This window comes from Tasmannia lanceolata, unplaced genomic scaffold (assembly GCF_043159265.1).
Source record: "Tasmannia lanceolata isolate RefF3 unplaced genomic scaffold, GAP_Taslan_0.1 ptg000002l, whole genome shotgun sequence".
NCBI classification, from domain to species: Eukaryota; Viridiplantae; Streptophyta; class Magnoliopsida; order Canellales; family Winteraceae; genus Tasmannia; species Tasmannia lanceolata.
Window position 1 is genome coordinate 48,183,462 of NW_027518679.1, and position 14,269 is coordinate 48,197,730.

A 14,269-nucleotide genomic window follows, 5' to 3' on the forward strand; every position below is an offset into this window, starting at 1 on the left:
ATGGAAGATAAAATCTGTTTTTGAACATGAAGGGATCATTATAGAATCCTCCGTCCAGAAGGAAAATTAGATAGTTTGTAGAGAAACCATAGTTCTAATTCAATTTCTGTTTGTTTGTCAGCGGGTTAAATAATAAAAGACGAGCTACCACATTATCAAAGCATCTATTGCCACATCAGTGGCCTACAATATTTATCACTCTTTATCAATATTAATTATTTGGGATTTGCTAGTTAGTTTCAGGTAAAGCCATTTCGCAGCTGGCCTTTGCATGAGAAAACAGCCACACAGGCGTACTTTTCAGCAGATTTTGTCTTATTCATTTAATTCATCTGAGGTGGCTGTTCTCTCGTGCAAAAGTTGGCCACAAATGGCTTTCTACGAAATTGCCTAGCAAATACCTAAAGAGGCGTGTTGTATGGTCTTGATCGCATCCCGAATGGGCATCCCATGCATAAGAAAGGATTATGAAAAATAATGGTTGTCGTTCACACGAGACAACATATTCTATTCCAAACAATAAAATAAAAAAGTGATTCCTCGTAATTCTAATTCTGGAAGCACTCCAAAGAATAAGAATTGATTCTAACTTCTATAGAGGGTTAGGATCAACCCTCTATTGTGAGGTCCTTGCATAGATCGGACGGTTGGGATCAAGCTATGGAAATGATTTTTGGGGCACAACCTATTTAGGTTGTGTCCCATCTAATGGACGGTTTGGGTCATCCTATGGTGTGGGCCGTACGCTGCTTTTTGAAAATTAATGGACTATAAGGCCTTTCATCATATTAAAACTCACAAGTTCATATTATTTTAATGATATTGACATACGATGTTTTAAATGACGAGGGAGTCTAGACTCATGGGCGCCCTTGGAAAAAAGAAGGCAAAGGGCTCCCTCATCGGTCAAATCCCATTTAAGATGGCACGAAAACTTAAAATAATAAAATGTCTCTAGGGGAATTTCACCAATAGGGCTGCCCTTTGCTCCCTATTGTCCAAGGTCGCTTGTGAATCTAGCATTCCTCTTTAATAATTGTGCTAAGACACCTTGTCTTTTATTTTTTTTAATTGGATTATTGGAGCTTTTTAGGAATTGTAATCATGGTTTTAAATTTCGTCCAAAATATAAAATTTCGGTCGAAATTAGGCCAAATCCCAAATTTTGCAAAATTCCAAATTTCAGCTGAAATTTCAGTAATTTCGGCAAAAAATTCTGAAATTTCGGTTCAAAATTAGGTAAATTGGTTTTTTTATATAAAAAATAATATTATTCCGAAATTTCGGAATGAATAAAACAAGACTTTCTTTAATTATCAGATTTCAGCCGAAATTTCGAAATGAATAAAACAAGACTTTTTTAATTACTGGATTTTGGCTGAAATTACCAAAAATTTTCGGCCGAAATTTCGGAATGAATAAAACATGACTTCTTTTTATTAACGGATTTCAGCCGAAATTTCAGTTTCGACGTTGCTCCGGCAGCAACGAGACATCCCTCGCTCCCTCCTTCTCTTTCTCTCTCTTTAAACATGATCATGAAGATGATTGATGTAGTTTGTATTCAAATCAAAATACAAATGCATGAGGTATCCAAACGGGCCCTAATAGATTTTAAGCAGACCTAGTAAATATGTGATCAATGAAGATAAGAACGTCATTTGTGAACGAAGGTGGGATATAGGCTGTGCATTTCTACCCAGTTTCAAACCTTTAATAAGACTCCTTTCTTCCCTTCGAAATACTATAAGACTTGGAACTCCCGCTATTAAAATAAAATGATAAGGAGAAAGGAGATTAACTTGTGGAATGCCTCTCGAACTCCCACGGAAACCAGCCAGAGCCCCATTCACTAAGATTGAGAACATTAGCAATGATTTAATCCACCTCCATCTTTCACCAAATTCTATCTTTTCCTAAATAAATTCACATGATCATGCACTTTTTCCATATCTATAGATAAACCCTTGCTCTCCCTCCCTTCCAAAAATACCAACCTAGCCAACATAATTGAGTCAAAGAAGCCCACTTGTTACGAATTGGGTTCGCATGAAGTTGTGAATCTTGAACCCGAACCCGAACCCAAACAAAGCAAACCGATGAACTAGGAAACATTAGTGTGACGTGCAGAATGTAGACAAAATGTTCAAATCTCTATGGCTCTAGCTAAACCTACTGGTATTTTCTATTGAGAAATGATTCTAATCAGTGTAGACATTCCACGTGTATGAGGTGGTAGAAACAAGATGCTTTGTGGCTCCAGGCCATTGTGCCATTAGTTTCCAATGGGGATTTGAATATTGGGAATTGAAGAGAAATAACCTAAGACAAATCCATGTCCCAGAGTTTTTATATGGTGAAAGGTCATGCACGCAAATGCAGCAGAAAAAGGACAGTGCCGTGTAAACCATCCATTTGTTAGGGGGTCTGACATAGATAGGTGGCTCCCCAAAAATCTTCTCTACAGGATGATCCTAACTCTCCAATATGTGGAGGTTTAAAATGAGGAGCACGGGTTCTCCATAGAAAACATGAAACAATCTCCATAGAAAACAAAAAGCAATCAGAGATGGGAGCCTCACTCTGAAAAGCTCCTCGCGACCATAATGTGGTAGCAGGGGAATAGACCAAGACTAGAGTTAAATTTCAAATTACTCATCCAAGTGAGATTTGCATATCCTCGTACACATTTCCATCCAAGCTCAACAGGGTACCACCCAGTGTGTGAATGAGGAAAAAGTTGACGACAAATCGATATAAAAATGTGCAAGTTGATATTTGATCATACTTGTGATCAGATCAACAATCAAACTATACACGCCTCTTAGATAAAAAAGGCTTAAATGCATTATAATCGGGAGGGTTACTCTTATTACTCTTCCCAAACATAGTAAATGTAAAGGCCATTCAAATTGAAATCTTGTACGAAAACCATTCCATAAGCCAGAGAAAATAGGAGATGGATGTAAGATGGCAGAGAAGATACCCTAATACACATAAACCTCCATTTTCTCAAGAAATATGGAGTTTTACAATTGGTTTCAACTAAAGCACATAACCCTGAGAAATGGAAACACTTTGTGAGCGTGCTAATCAAGGCCACCAAGCCTTTAGGATGCCCGATATGAACAACTCATCTGTTAAAAAATAAATAGACTGCAAGGGGAATGAATGGCGCACAAAAAATATATAAATAAACTAAAAGAAATAAGAAAAACAGCAAAAAAAAAACTTGTTTAAATAGGATGCTCATTCATGGAAAAAAATGAAACTTCAGAAAAACCACTATCAATGCTAAGGCACCTGATCATTTGAAAGCATGTAGATTGTAAACCATGAAAGTGATACGCCTAGACCTGAGCAGGGCCTAACGTAAATCCAGGACCCTCACATCTGTACCTCCCATCAGGGCCAATTCCAAAACCTTTTGGATCAGCAAACACATTCTCTAGAAGCTGGCTGCGTTGTGGATGAGGGCTCGCTTCTGCAAACTCCACAGCATCTTCAATTATCTCATCAATTTTCTTCTCGATAGCCTTCAACTCAGATTCATTGGCTAGATTGGTCACGATAATGTATTTCTTTAGGGCCACGATGGGATCTCTAGCAGCATAATGAGACTTCTCAGCTGCCAAAACAAAGAACATGTGAGGGGAAATCATCAATAATAGATGCAGTATTGTACCATTCAAAAAAAAAGATTCAGTATTGTATGATAATGTTTTCTGAGCAACAATGCCAGCCGAAGAATTGTGTCAAGTTAGTAAGGGAGTGAGTTGATTTTTATTGTAGAACCATAACATGTATCACAAAATCTAAGGCTATAGAACCAGGATCCTTCAAAATGGGTGGAATACCCAGCTCGAAGATGATACGATAAAGATAATGGTGTGGATATGTGTTGGATACGGCTAACCGGTATCCTCTTTTGGCTCTTTTTTTTTGGCGCTATTGCTTAGGTGCGTGGTCTTTCATATATAAATAACCTTTTGAGCACAAATTTTCTTCATTCTTTTTATGTTCCTCAACATAAATGAAATGAGAATCCCAAGTCATACATGCTTCTTTTTTCTTTTTATATTCATCCTCATAAAGGAAATGAGAATACTAAGCTAGAGAGAATGGCCATTCAAAAAAACAAGCTAGAGAGAGACGTATAAATGGAAGCTTAAATTTAGATAGAATCTTAAAATTTGACGAAGAATCAGGTAAATAACTAGGATATAAATTCAAAATATCAATGAAAGAGAAGAAAATAGAAAAGCATCCACCTCCCACGTAGATGCAAACAGACTCTTACATTACTTGTGTCGAATCACCTGGCTTGGGATATGATTGACGCAATTTGGCTACGCATATTAAGGAAATGATATCTAAATAGTACATTTTAAGGTTTCGAGACTTAAGTAGAGCCAAATCCACAAATTGTAGTATCAAAAGACATCAAAACTGGTCAGAGTCAGAAGCTGAGTTCTACGAGAAAGGTAGAAGTATGGTTTCATATTGGCAGAGGAACTGACAAAGAACTGCAAAAAACTTTAGAAAGAATGAACGCAACAAGTACAAATACTAAAACCTCAAGCTCCTATCTTCAATGAGGAAGAAAGTTTTTCTGAATTGTTAATAGTGTTTCGTTGCCCCAATTAGAGATTGGAAAGACTGAAAAATTAGATATTTAACAAATAGAGGAAGCTCAGATGACGGGAAAACATAGTAAGGATCAAATAGAAGCATCATCGTCATCATCATAATCATCAGAAACAACAACAACGGCACCAAAACACATAAGGCATATTTTGGATCAGCATAGAAATATCTCACGTTAAACCAACAAATTTCCCTAATTTGACAAAAAATAACTTGGGCACCAGACTTCACTAACCTAATTTTCACCAACCAACTGCTCGGCTCTGGACTACAAACCAACCTGCACAAATTTATTATCCAAGCACGAATTTCCAATCCAAGAACAATACAGCAAAAAATTAAGAAAAGAATATAACCAAAATATTTTTTTATCACCACCAACATATAAAGAACGGATCAGATCCACCCCCCTACAACCACACCCATAAATAGAGAACCCCACAAACATGCATTCCATTCAATCGCAGTCCAACTAGCATAACAAGCATATATCATAACGAAAACCGAAAACGCAACACTAATCGAATTAGAAAAAAGTAAGCTCAAATTCAAATTCTCACCAGGATCGCGAAGTTCATCGGGATCAGCCAATGAATGCCCTCTAAACCTGTAAGTCTCACATTCAATCAAACTCGGCCCCCTTCCCCTCTCCTCGCCCTTCCAATCGCCTCTTTTGCCACCTCCTTCAAAACATCCATTCCATCCACATGTACCCCCGGCATTCCAAAAGCCGGCCCCTTCTTCCAAATCTCCGGATTCGATGTCGCCCTCAAATCGCCCACAAATTATTCTCCACCACAAACACAATTGGCAATTTCCAAAGCGCCGCCATATTCAAACATCCAAAAAACTGCCCATTATTACACGTCCCATCTCCAAAAATCGCCAAAGTCACATGATCACAATCCTCTTCTTTAAGTACCTGTTAAAGTATAAAAGATTAAATAACGCAATCTCTAACACATTAACCTTTTGGAGTAATCGGTTGTTTCACATGGTATCGGAGCAATTGCCCTTGGTTCAAAACTCCTTTATATTAAAATTGCACATGTAATGGCCAACCTAAAAGAGGGATGACATGTGCCATGTGTAGGCCAACCCTAAAAAGAGGGGCCAGAGGGGCCACACGTGAGGGGGTGTGCTAAAATAAAAAAGATTAAGTATAATGCCTTCTCCAACAGCTTAAGCTTTTGGAGTAATTGGTTACTTCACATTGTATCAGAGCAAAAGGTCATGAGTTCAAACTCTTTGATACTAAAAATCCACATGTAACCCAAAAGAGGGGCCACATGTGCCACATGTAGGTCAACCCTAAAAACGAGGGCGCCACACATGAGGGAGAGTATTAAAGTATAAAAGATTAAGCGGAATACTAGGGACGCCCTTGCAAAAATCTGAAAGGGCGCCCCATTGGTCGAATGTAACCAAAGTACATTTAGTGTGGGGGTGCCCTTTGGTTACATTCAACCCATGGGGGTGCCCTTTCACCCCCTCAGTCTAGCATTCCTCAAAGATTAAATAACGCCATCTCTAACAGCTTAAGCTTTTGGACTAATTGGTTGTTTCACAGTACCTCCCTCCTATACCTAGAAGTAAGAGCCACGCCAGTGGCAACAGGAATTCCTTCTCCTATAAAGGCGAACCCTCCAAGTACATTGTGCTCTTTGGAGAACATGTGCATTGAGCCGCCCTGGCCGCGGCAGCATCCTGTGGTTTTGCCATTACTGCGCGAGCTGAGACGCCCTTGCTTAAGGCGTGAAAGTGATCACGGTATGTACTACAGACTGAATCTTCCTTTTTTAAGAGCTTTATAAAACCAGTTGAAACTGCTTCTTGGCCGTTGTAGAGATGAACAAATCCAAACATTTTTCCTCTGTAATACATTTGGGCGTACATGTCTTCGAATGATCGGCCTAGGATCATGTCTTCGTATAGATCTAATCCTTCTTCTTTCGTTATAAGCTGCGAAGAGAAATCAATGAAAGTTAGGGTTAGGGTTAAGGTTGGTTTTCAGTTCCGAGATAGAATATTATAGAATTTGTGTTCTGAGATGGGTAATTGAAAAATTAGGGTTTTCTGAGATGGAAATTTGAAAAAATAGGGGTTTCTAAGATGGAAAGTTGGAAAATTAGGGAATCCTGAGATTCAAAGTTGGAAACTTAGGGTTTTCTGAGATGGAAAATTGAGGAATTCCTGAGATACAGAACTGAGAAATCAGGGCATCCTGAGATACAAAATTAAAAAATTAGGGTATTCAGAGATACAAAATTGAAAAATTAGGGTATTCTGAATTACAAAATTGAAAAATTAGGGCTTTCTAAGATACAAAATTGATAAATTAGGGCTTTCTGAGATACAAAATTGATAAATTAGGCTTTTCTGAGATGTAAAATTGAAAAACAGGGCTTTCTGAGATGCAAAATTGAGAAATTAGGGTATTCTGAGATACAAAATTGAGAAATTAGGGTTTTCTGAGATACAAAATTGAAATATTAGGGTTTTTTTTTTTAATGATTACCAGGTTGGAGGAGGAGAAATTGGATTTGAGCTTATTTTCCTTGACCAGATCAGAGACAGCAGCAGTGGGGGAAGAATGGGGGGAGGATGAGGGTAAGATTTTGGGGAAAATGCGGAATTTTTTGGTGGAGCTGAGGAAGGGGGTGGGAGTGAGGGAATTTTAGGGGGGAGATCGTGTGGTGGTGAAAGGTGGAGGGTGAAGGATCTTGATGGCGGAAAAAGAAGACATTTTTTAGGGGGCTGGATTGGGAGGATTTGGGGGGTGTGATTTCAAGGAGGAAGGAGGGAGAGGGGAGAGGGAATAAATAGGTAGAGGGAGGGCGGAGAAAACAGAGAGGAATGGTGTGGAAGAAACCGCACTGGAAGTTGGCTAATTTTTTAGACAGAGATAAATTCACTCCCATCTATGATGAAATCAACCCCTATTTTTCAAAATGGACTGCACAGGCCACACCATCGGATGATCCAAACCGCCCATTGTATGGGCCAAAATGTAAATAGCTTGTGCCCATAAATCATTTCCATAGGCTTTTTCTAACCCTCCTATCTAAAGAAGGACGGTTGGGATCATCCTGTTGAAATGATTTCTGAGGCGAAACCTATTTATATTGTGGCCCATCAAATGGACGGTTGGGATCATCCTATGGTGTGGGCTTTTTCTATGCTCGCATAGGCATAGAAACCTATTTAACACCAACATTCACAGCAATGAAAAGTGCAGATTCAACTACGATGGTATGAACGAATTGAGAGGAAGCTTGCAATATGGAGGAAGAGGTTTATTTCTTTCGGGGAAAGAATTACACTGATTAAAGGGGCCCTATCTAACCTGCTAGTATATTTCATGTCCTTGTACAAAATTCCAATCAAGGTAGCTTTGACTATTGAAAGATTGCAAAGGAACTTCTTGCGGGATGGAGAAGGGTCCCTAAAGAAGGTAAGGCACTTAGTAAGCTGGGATAAAGTTACACAACCTAAGGCGAATGGAGGCCTGGGTATCAGCAAGATTAGATTGCGAAACAAATCCTTAATTGGCAAATGGCTGTGGAGATATGGCAAGGAGAAATCTGCTCTGTGGCATCGGGTTATTGGACTAAAATACGGCACCAACTGGGGGGATTGGAGTTCTAAGAAGCCCGTGGGAGGAAAGGGCTCAGGTGCGTGGAAATCTATCTGCTCCGTTAAAGATGATTTTGACCAAGCAATTTGTTACAAAGTTGGACATGGCTCTAAGGTTAGATTTTGGCTTGATCTTTGGTGTGGCCAATCAAAATTATGCTTGGAATTCCCGAGCCTTTTCAGAATTGCCAGAAGCTACAGTTGCAGATTACGTGGTCAGAGAAGGTCAAGGGGGGAGAGGATTCTCGGATATTCGTTTGCGTCAGAATCTTAAGGAAGAGGAAACTCATGAGTTCGAGAGATTGCTCTGACTTATTGATCGAAGTGACATATTGTTCGCAACATAATGAGGATGAAAGAATCTGGATTCCAGCTTCTGATGGGGTTTTCACTGCTAAGTCTTTCTTTAATCTGTTGAACGACAGCTCTATTTCTCTAATGAGGCGGGTTTGGAAATCACTAGCGCCACCAAGAGTGGTGGCCTATGGATGGACCTTGATGCATCGCAAGATTAATACATGCGACCGCCTAAAGAAAAGACAGTTCAGTATGGCGAGCATGTGTGTCCTATGCCACCAAGATGAAGAAACTCTGGACCATTTAATGTTGCATTGCCTCTTTGCTTATCATCTATGGAAAAGAGCAATTGGAACCTTTGGAATTTCTTGGGTTTGCCCGCCATCTATTACTTCCCTTCTATCAGGTTGGCATACAGGACCGTTTGGAGAAATGGGATATAAAAATGGTAAAATTAAAATTTTAAACTTATTTTCTTTCTTAGGGATGATTGGAAAGGGGGGCATATTTTTACAAAAAGGGAGTTAGTATAAAAAAAATATTAAAAAATAAGGGTTTTTTTTCCCAAAAAATTAAGGGGGGCAATTGTCCCCCTTCCCTGTCAAGTGCCATCGCCCCTGTGAGAGAGAGAGAGAGAGAGAGAGAGAGAGAGAGAGAGAAGTCTCTTCAACCATCTCATGGATCCATATAATTAAGATCTCCTAGGTCCCTGCTCATATTTCATATTAAAAATAAATAGATACTTTCTTTGGATAATAACTCGATCCCATTATAATAACAAATCAATAGTCGATGTAAACATATAGTGAACATACGATTTAGGCAAGTTATTCCTAGTACTTTCTCTAAAACTTCACACCACGAGGAATGCATTGTTCATTTGGAAGTTGGAAACAAAAGGAACCACAATCATCACATATATCATTGCCTCATCTACATGCATCGGTCATATAAACATAGCACACTGCACACATAAGATTTATTTATTGATGCGAGGCTCATCCGCATAACAGCCTCGGCTCTTTATTATTACATTCGTAGATACACAAAGACAGAGCAAGAAGATAATCAGCTCCCTTATTTTAATACTAGTAGTAGTAGTACCCATCTCTCTTTGCCAAGCTGCAAATTAATCAGGTAGCGTAGGGGAAGTTGTAGTATGCGCTCCCATTCTCATGGAATACTCCATAGTAACGGCTCCATTGATTCATAGTCATACCGTCCTCATCGTACATACCAAGAATATAGGTCTCAAGACGCCCCGGCAACTTTGGAGTTCCATTCATCACATGCTGAATTAGGTTATCGTTGTAAGTTTGGGCATTTTCAATCGTTGCTTCGAATTCTCCATTATGAGGCCATCCAGTTGCCGCCACGATAAGATTCACATGGCGTTTTTTCAGAGCATAAATGGCTGAATCGAATGCATCCACCATAGAATCAAACACATATTTGTATATATAGTTTCCATCGGTTACCAGAGGGGTTGTGGCAGTGAAGAGGTAATGAGCGAGATCCAGGTTATGATGGCTATGGAAACGATATGGTAACGGGTAAACATTAACGAAGAGTGGGGCTTTATTGGAGATAAGGAAGTCAATGATGGGTGCTAGGATGACCCCGACGCTATTCCTGAAGATACATTGAGAGGGCGGATTGGTAACATCATAGTTTTCCAGATCATGTATTCCAATGGTTGTGGACACCTTGATTTTTCCCTTAGTTCTTGGATCTTGTTGGATTGCATCATTTATGTTGATCATTGCCTGGTGCAAGCTTTCAGATTCATCAAGTAATAACACGTCCTGACCAACACAGATATACTGGAATTCGACGTGAGGCCAATACCTCAATATGAAATTGCCAACCCACAAAGCTGCTTCTTGAGGGTTTTTGGCGAATACATTAAGATGACTGTTGTCAACTGGAATGATGACTTTAATGTTGGTATTGCGGAGCGCATCCAAAATATCACGGTTACCAAGGTCTGCCTTTGAAAGCCACAATTTGGTGATGTTGTTCATTTGGCAATGTCTGACCGTGTCTTGAGGAGGTATTGGGTTGCTCCTATCATTTCCGTAGACGAAACTGAGAGCAGGGGCTGCAAAATTATCATCATCATTTTCATCAGTATCATAATCATAATAATCATATATATAGGATTTGCAAGGGACCATAGAAGAAGGCAGATAAGTTATCTACACACTAGCTTAAAATACAGTAGGGGCCACGTTATAGTTATCTACACACTAGCTTAAAATACAGTAGGCGCCACGTTATTTGGGTGATCCAAACCATTAATTTTTAAGGCCCTCACATAGATAGGGTGTCCACAAAAAATCAGATCCATAGGATCATCCTAACCATTCAAACTGTGGAGGCAAAAAATGGACTAATTTGTGAAGGTTTAAAGACATCCATTTTACCTCCACAAATCGTAGGGTTGGGATGATCCTATGGATCTGATTTTTTGTAGACACCCTATCTATGTGAGGGCCTTTAAAATGGATGGCTTGGATCACCCAAACAATGTGGGCCCCCACTGTATTTTAAGCTAGTGTGTAGAGAACTCTCTACACATATGTGTAGGAACCGTTTTCTCATATGTATATGTATATGTGTGTGTGTGTGTGTTTTGATGGTGTACCCTGTTTAATTGACGGCAAAGGGAGAATATGACGGTTTTAGTAGTGTTGAGAAAGGGCTGCTGGGTGGCAGTGTGGGGTGTGTGTGTGTGTGTGTGTGTGTGTGTGTGTGTGTGTGTGAGAGAGAGAGAGAGAGAGAGAGAGAGAGATTTAAGCAAAATCTTAAATAAGTCACTTGGATTTTGGGTAATTTTACTGGACCACATTGACACAATCAAATTAGTAGGTGAGCTACAAAACCTGAAGCAGATTAATAGGGAAAAATTCTATTGAATAGATAGTAAATAGAGAGCTTTTAGCCTTTTAAGGAGAGTAGAGAGAGATTTTAGGGAAAGAGAATAATGAAAATATAAATTGTTTCATATTTAAGATAGGTTCATATTTAGGGAACGAAAATCATATTCGGATGGGATTTCGTGCGAGAGAAAAATGGAGCGCGAAAATCAAAGAATTGGAAATTTTGATTTTATTTGGTGTGGCAAACCCACAATAATAGTGGCAAATTAATTGAGAAAAATTCAAATTTTTAGAGGCCGAAAAGTCAACTAGTTTGGGACGAAGGCTTTGTTGAGTTGAGTTGAGAGGGAGAAAGTCATATTAATGGTTACAAACAAGAATTTGTAGTGGAAACAATTTTTCAAAGAAAAAAAAATCTCAGAAAATAGACGAATCACAGCGGAAAGAAACATGATTAGTGTATTATATATATTTATTTAGGGGGATGATATTTTCACCCCCTCTGTCAGTACGCATTCGCCCCCCTTATAACGTGAACAGTGGGCAACTTTAACACTTTTTGACGACAAGTCATGTTAAAAGGGGGGTGAATGTGTACTGCCGCGGGGGTATTGAAAATATCACCGCTCTTTATTTGTATGGGACTTATTTGCTAGGGACTTTCGTAGAAAGGCATTTCGCAGCTAGCTGTTGCATGAGGAAGCAGCGACAAAGGTTTAGTTTCTAGCAGATTTTGTCTTATTCATCTGAGGTGGCTGCTCTCTCGCGCAACAGCCAGCTGGAGAATATCTTTCTGAGAAAGTCACTAGTGAAACCCTATATATGTACATGGAGTTGAAGATGCCATTGAGAACACTCGCACAAAGAGAGAAAGAGAACATTCTGAATTAAAACTGACTCAAATGAAGTGTTCTAAATTAAAATTGATTCAAATGAAAATGCTACCTTAACCCTTAGAACCCTCGCTCTAAATATCTTTACCTGTCCATACTTGGCATGTATGTTGTATCCATCACCACAACAAATTAAATGTATAATATCTACATTTGATTTTTTTCTTTTTCTTTTTTTTTTTCCATTCCCGTGCCCGTGCATCGCACAGGTCTGCAATTAGTTCTGAATTAAAATTGACTCAAATGAAAATGCTACCTTAACCCTTAGCACCCTCGCTCTAAATTTCTTTACCTGTCCATACTTGGCATGTATGTTGTATCAATCACCACAACAAATTAAATGTATAATATCAACATGCATTAAACAGTAATATATATACATATATGTATAGGGATTTTCTAGTTGAATAGTGCAAAATAGTAAAACTACCATTACCAGCAGATGTGTTGAACTATAAAAGATTAAATAACACCATTTCCAACAGCTTAAGCTTTTGGTGTAATTGGTTGTTTCAACATGGTATAGAGTAACATGTTCTTGGTTCAAAACTCCATGATATTAAAAATCGACATGCCATGGCCAACCCAAAAGAGGAGCCACTTGTGCCGTGTGTAGGCCGACCCTAAAAAGAGGGGCCACACATGAGGGGGAGTGTCAAACCATAAAAGATTAAATAACGCCATCTCCAACAGCTTAAGCTATTGTAGTAATTGGTTGTTTCAACAAGATGGGAGAGGATACTCTGATGGGAGAGAATAATCTGAATTAAAACTGACTTTCACCTCATTACATGCACATATTTTGTGAGAGAGAGAGAGAGAGAGAGAGAGAGAGAGAGAGAGAGAGAGAGAGAGAGTGTCATGCCTGAAGGAGATGCCATTGAAAACACTATCACAGACAAAGAAGAACACTCTGAATTAAAACTGACTCAAATGCAAATGCGGATGCCTCAACCCTTGCACCCTTGCTCCTTATATAGAGGGAAGGAGTGCTAAATTTCTACAACCCTGTCCACACTTGCATCTCTTTAGTATAAGTGCTCACAACCACCACAATAAATTTTAAATAAGATGGAAATGAATAATACAAAATCTGGTACAAGGTGGCTGTTCTCTCCTAGGAAATGGCTTTCACCCGAAATTTTCTAGACATCTTCTACTAATAAATGGATTCCTACAATGCAGGTCATCAAAACCACCACAATAAATTTAGTTTGTATTAATATATATATAGATTCCTAGAATGTAGTTTTCATATAAAGCATTTAGAAATTTTACATCTATCAGTTATAAGATATTTAATTGCTATAGAGAAATTTTAGATTTAAAAATGATTTAATAACAGCAATATGGAAATTTAAATTTATAATGGTTGATATAAGTTGGAAATTTAAATTTATAAGGTTTTATAAATTTATAAGGTTTTGCAAATTTATAAGGCGTTTAAAATTGTAATGGTTTAAATAAGTTGGTTTTATATCCAAAATGTACAAAGTTGCAAAGGAAATCTAGGAAAACGATAGTGTTAGGGAGATGATATTTTCACCCCCGCCACCCTTTCAGTACGCATTCGCCCCCCTTATAACGTGAACAGTGGGCAACTTTAACGCTTTTTTTTGCGTTAAATCACATTAAAAGTGGGGCGAATGGGTACTACATGAGGGTGAAAATAACATGGCAACTGTATAGTGCAAATTAATGACAAATAGAGAAAGAGCCAATCTGTTAACGGTGGGGAAAGTGACCCATGCAAGAATGATGCATGACAGAATAACAACACGGTTCTACGATGTGCCGAAGGAAATATAGGCAAACCAATTGTGTTCTACGATGTGCCGAAGGAAATATAGGCAAACCAATTGTGTTAAAGATAACTTTACCAGCAGTATGAAAGGGTTTAGCTATAGTCTAGAG

The 14,269-nt window shown here is 38.7% G+C and overlaps 1 protein-coding gene and 1 pseudogene across 1 annotated transcript; both read right to left on the reverse strand.

Moving 5' to 3' along the window:
* Positions 1-3,015: 3,015 nt before the first annotated feature.
* Positions 3,016-7,393, reverse strand: LOC143886087 (pyruvate dehydrogenase E1 component subunit alpha-3, chloroplastic-like; annotated as a pseudogene).
* A 2,039-nt stretch (positions 7,394-9,432) lies between these two features.
* On the reverse strand, positions 9,433-13,379 carry LOC143876277 (putative glucan endo-1,3-beta-glucosidase BG1). The gene is made up of 2 exons (XM_077378015.1): positions 13,221-13,379; positions 9,433-10,681 (listed from the first exon to the last, which is right to left on the reverse strand). The coding sequence occupies exons 1-2, from the start codon at positions 13,234-13,236 to the stop codon at positions 9,714-9,716; spliced, it is 984 nt and encodes a 327-aa protein (XP_077234130.1). The 5' UTR covers positions 13,237-13,379; the 3' UTR covers positions 9,433-9,713.
* Between the last annotated feature and the right edge of the window lie 890 nt (positions 13,380-14,269).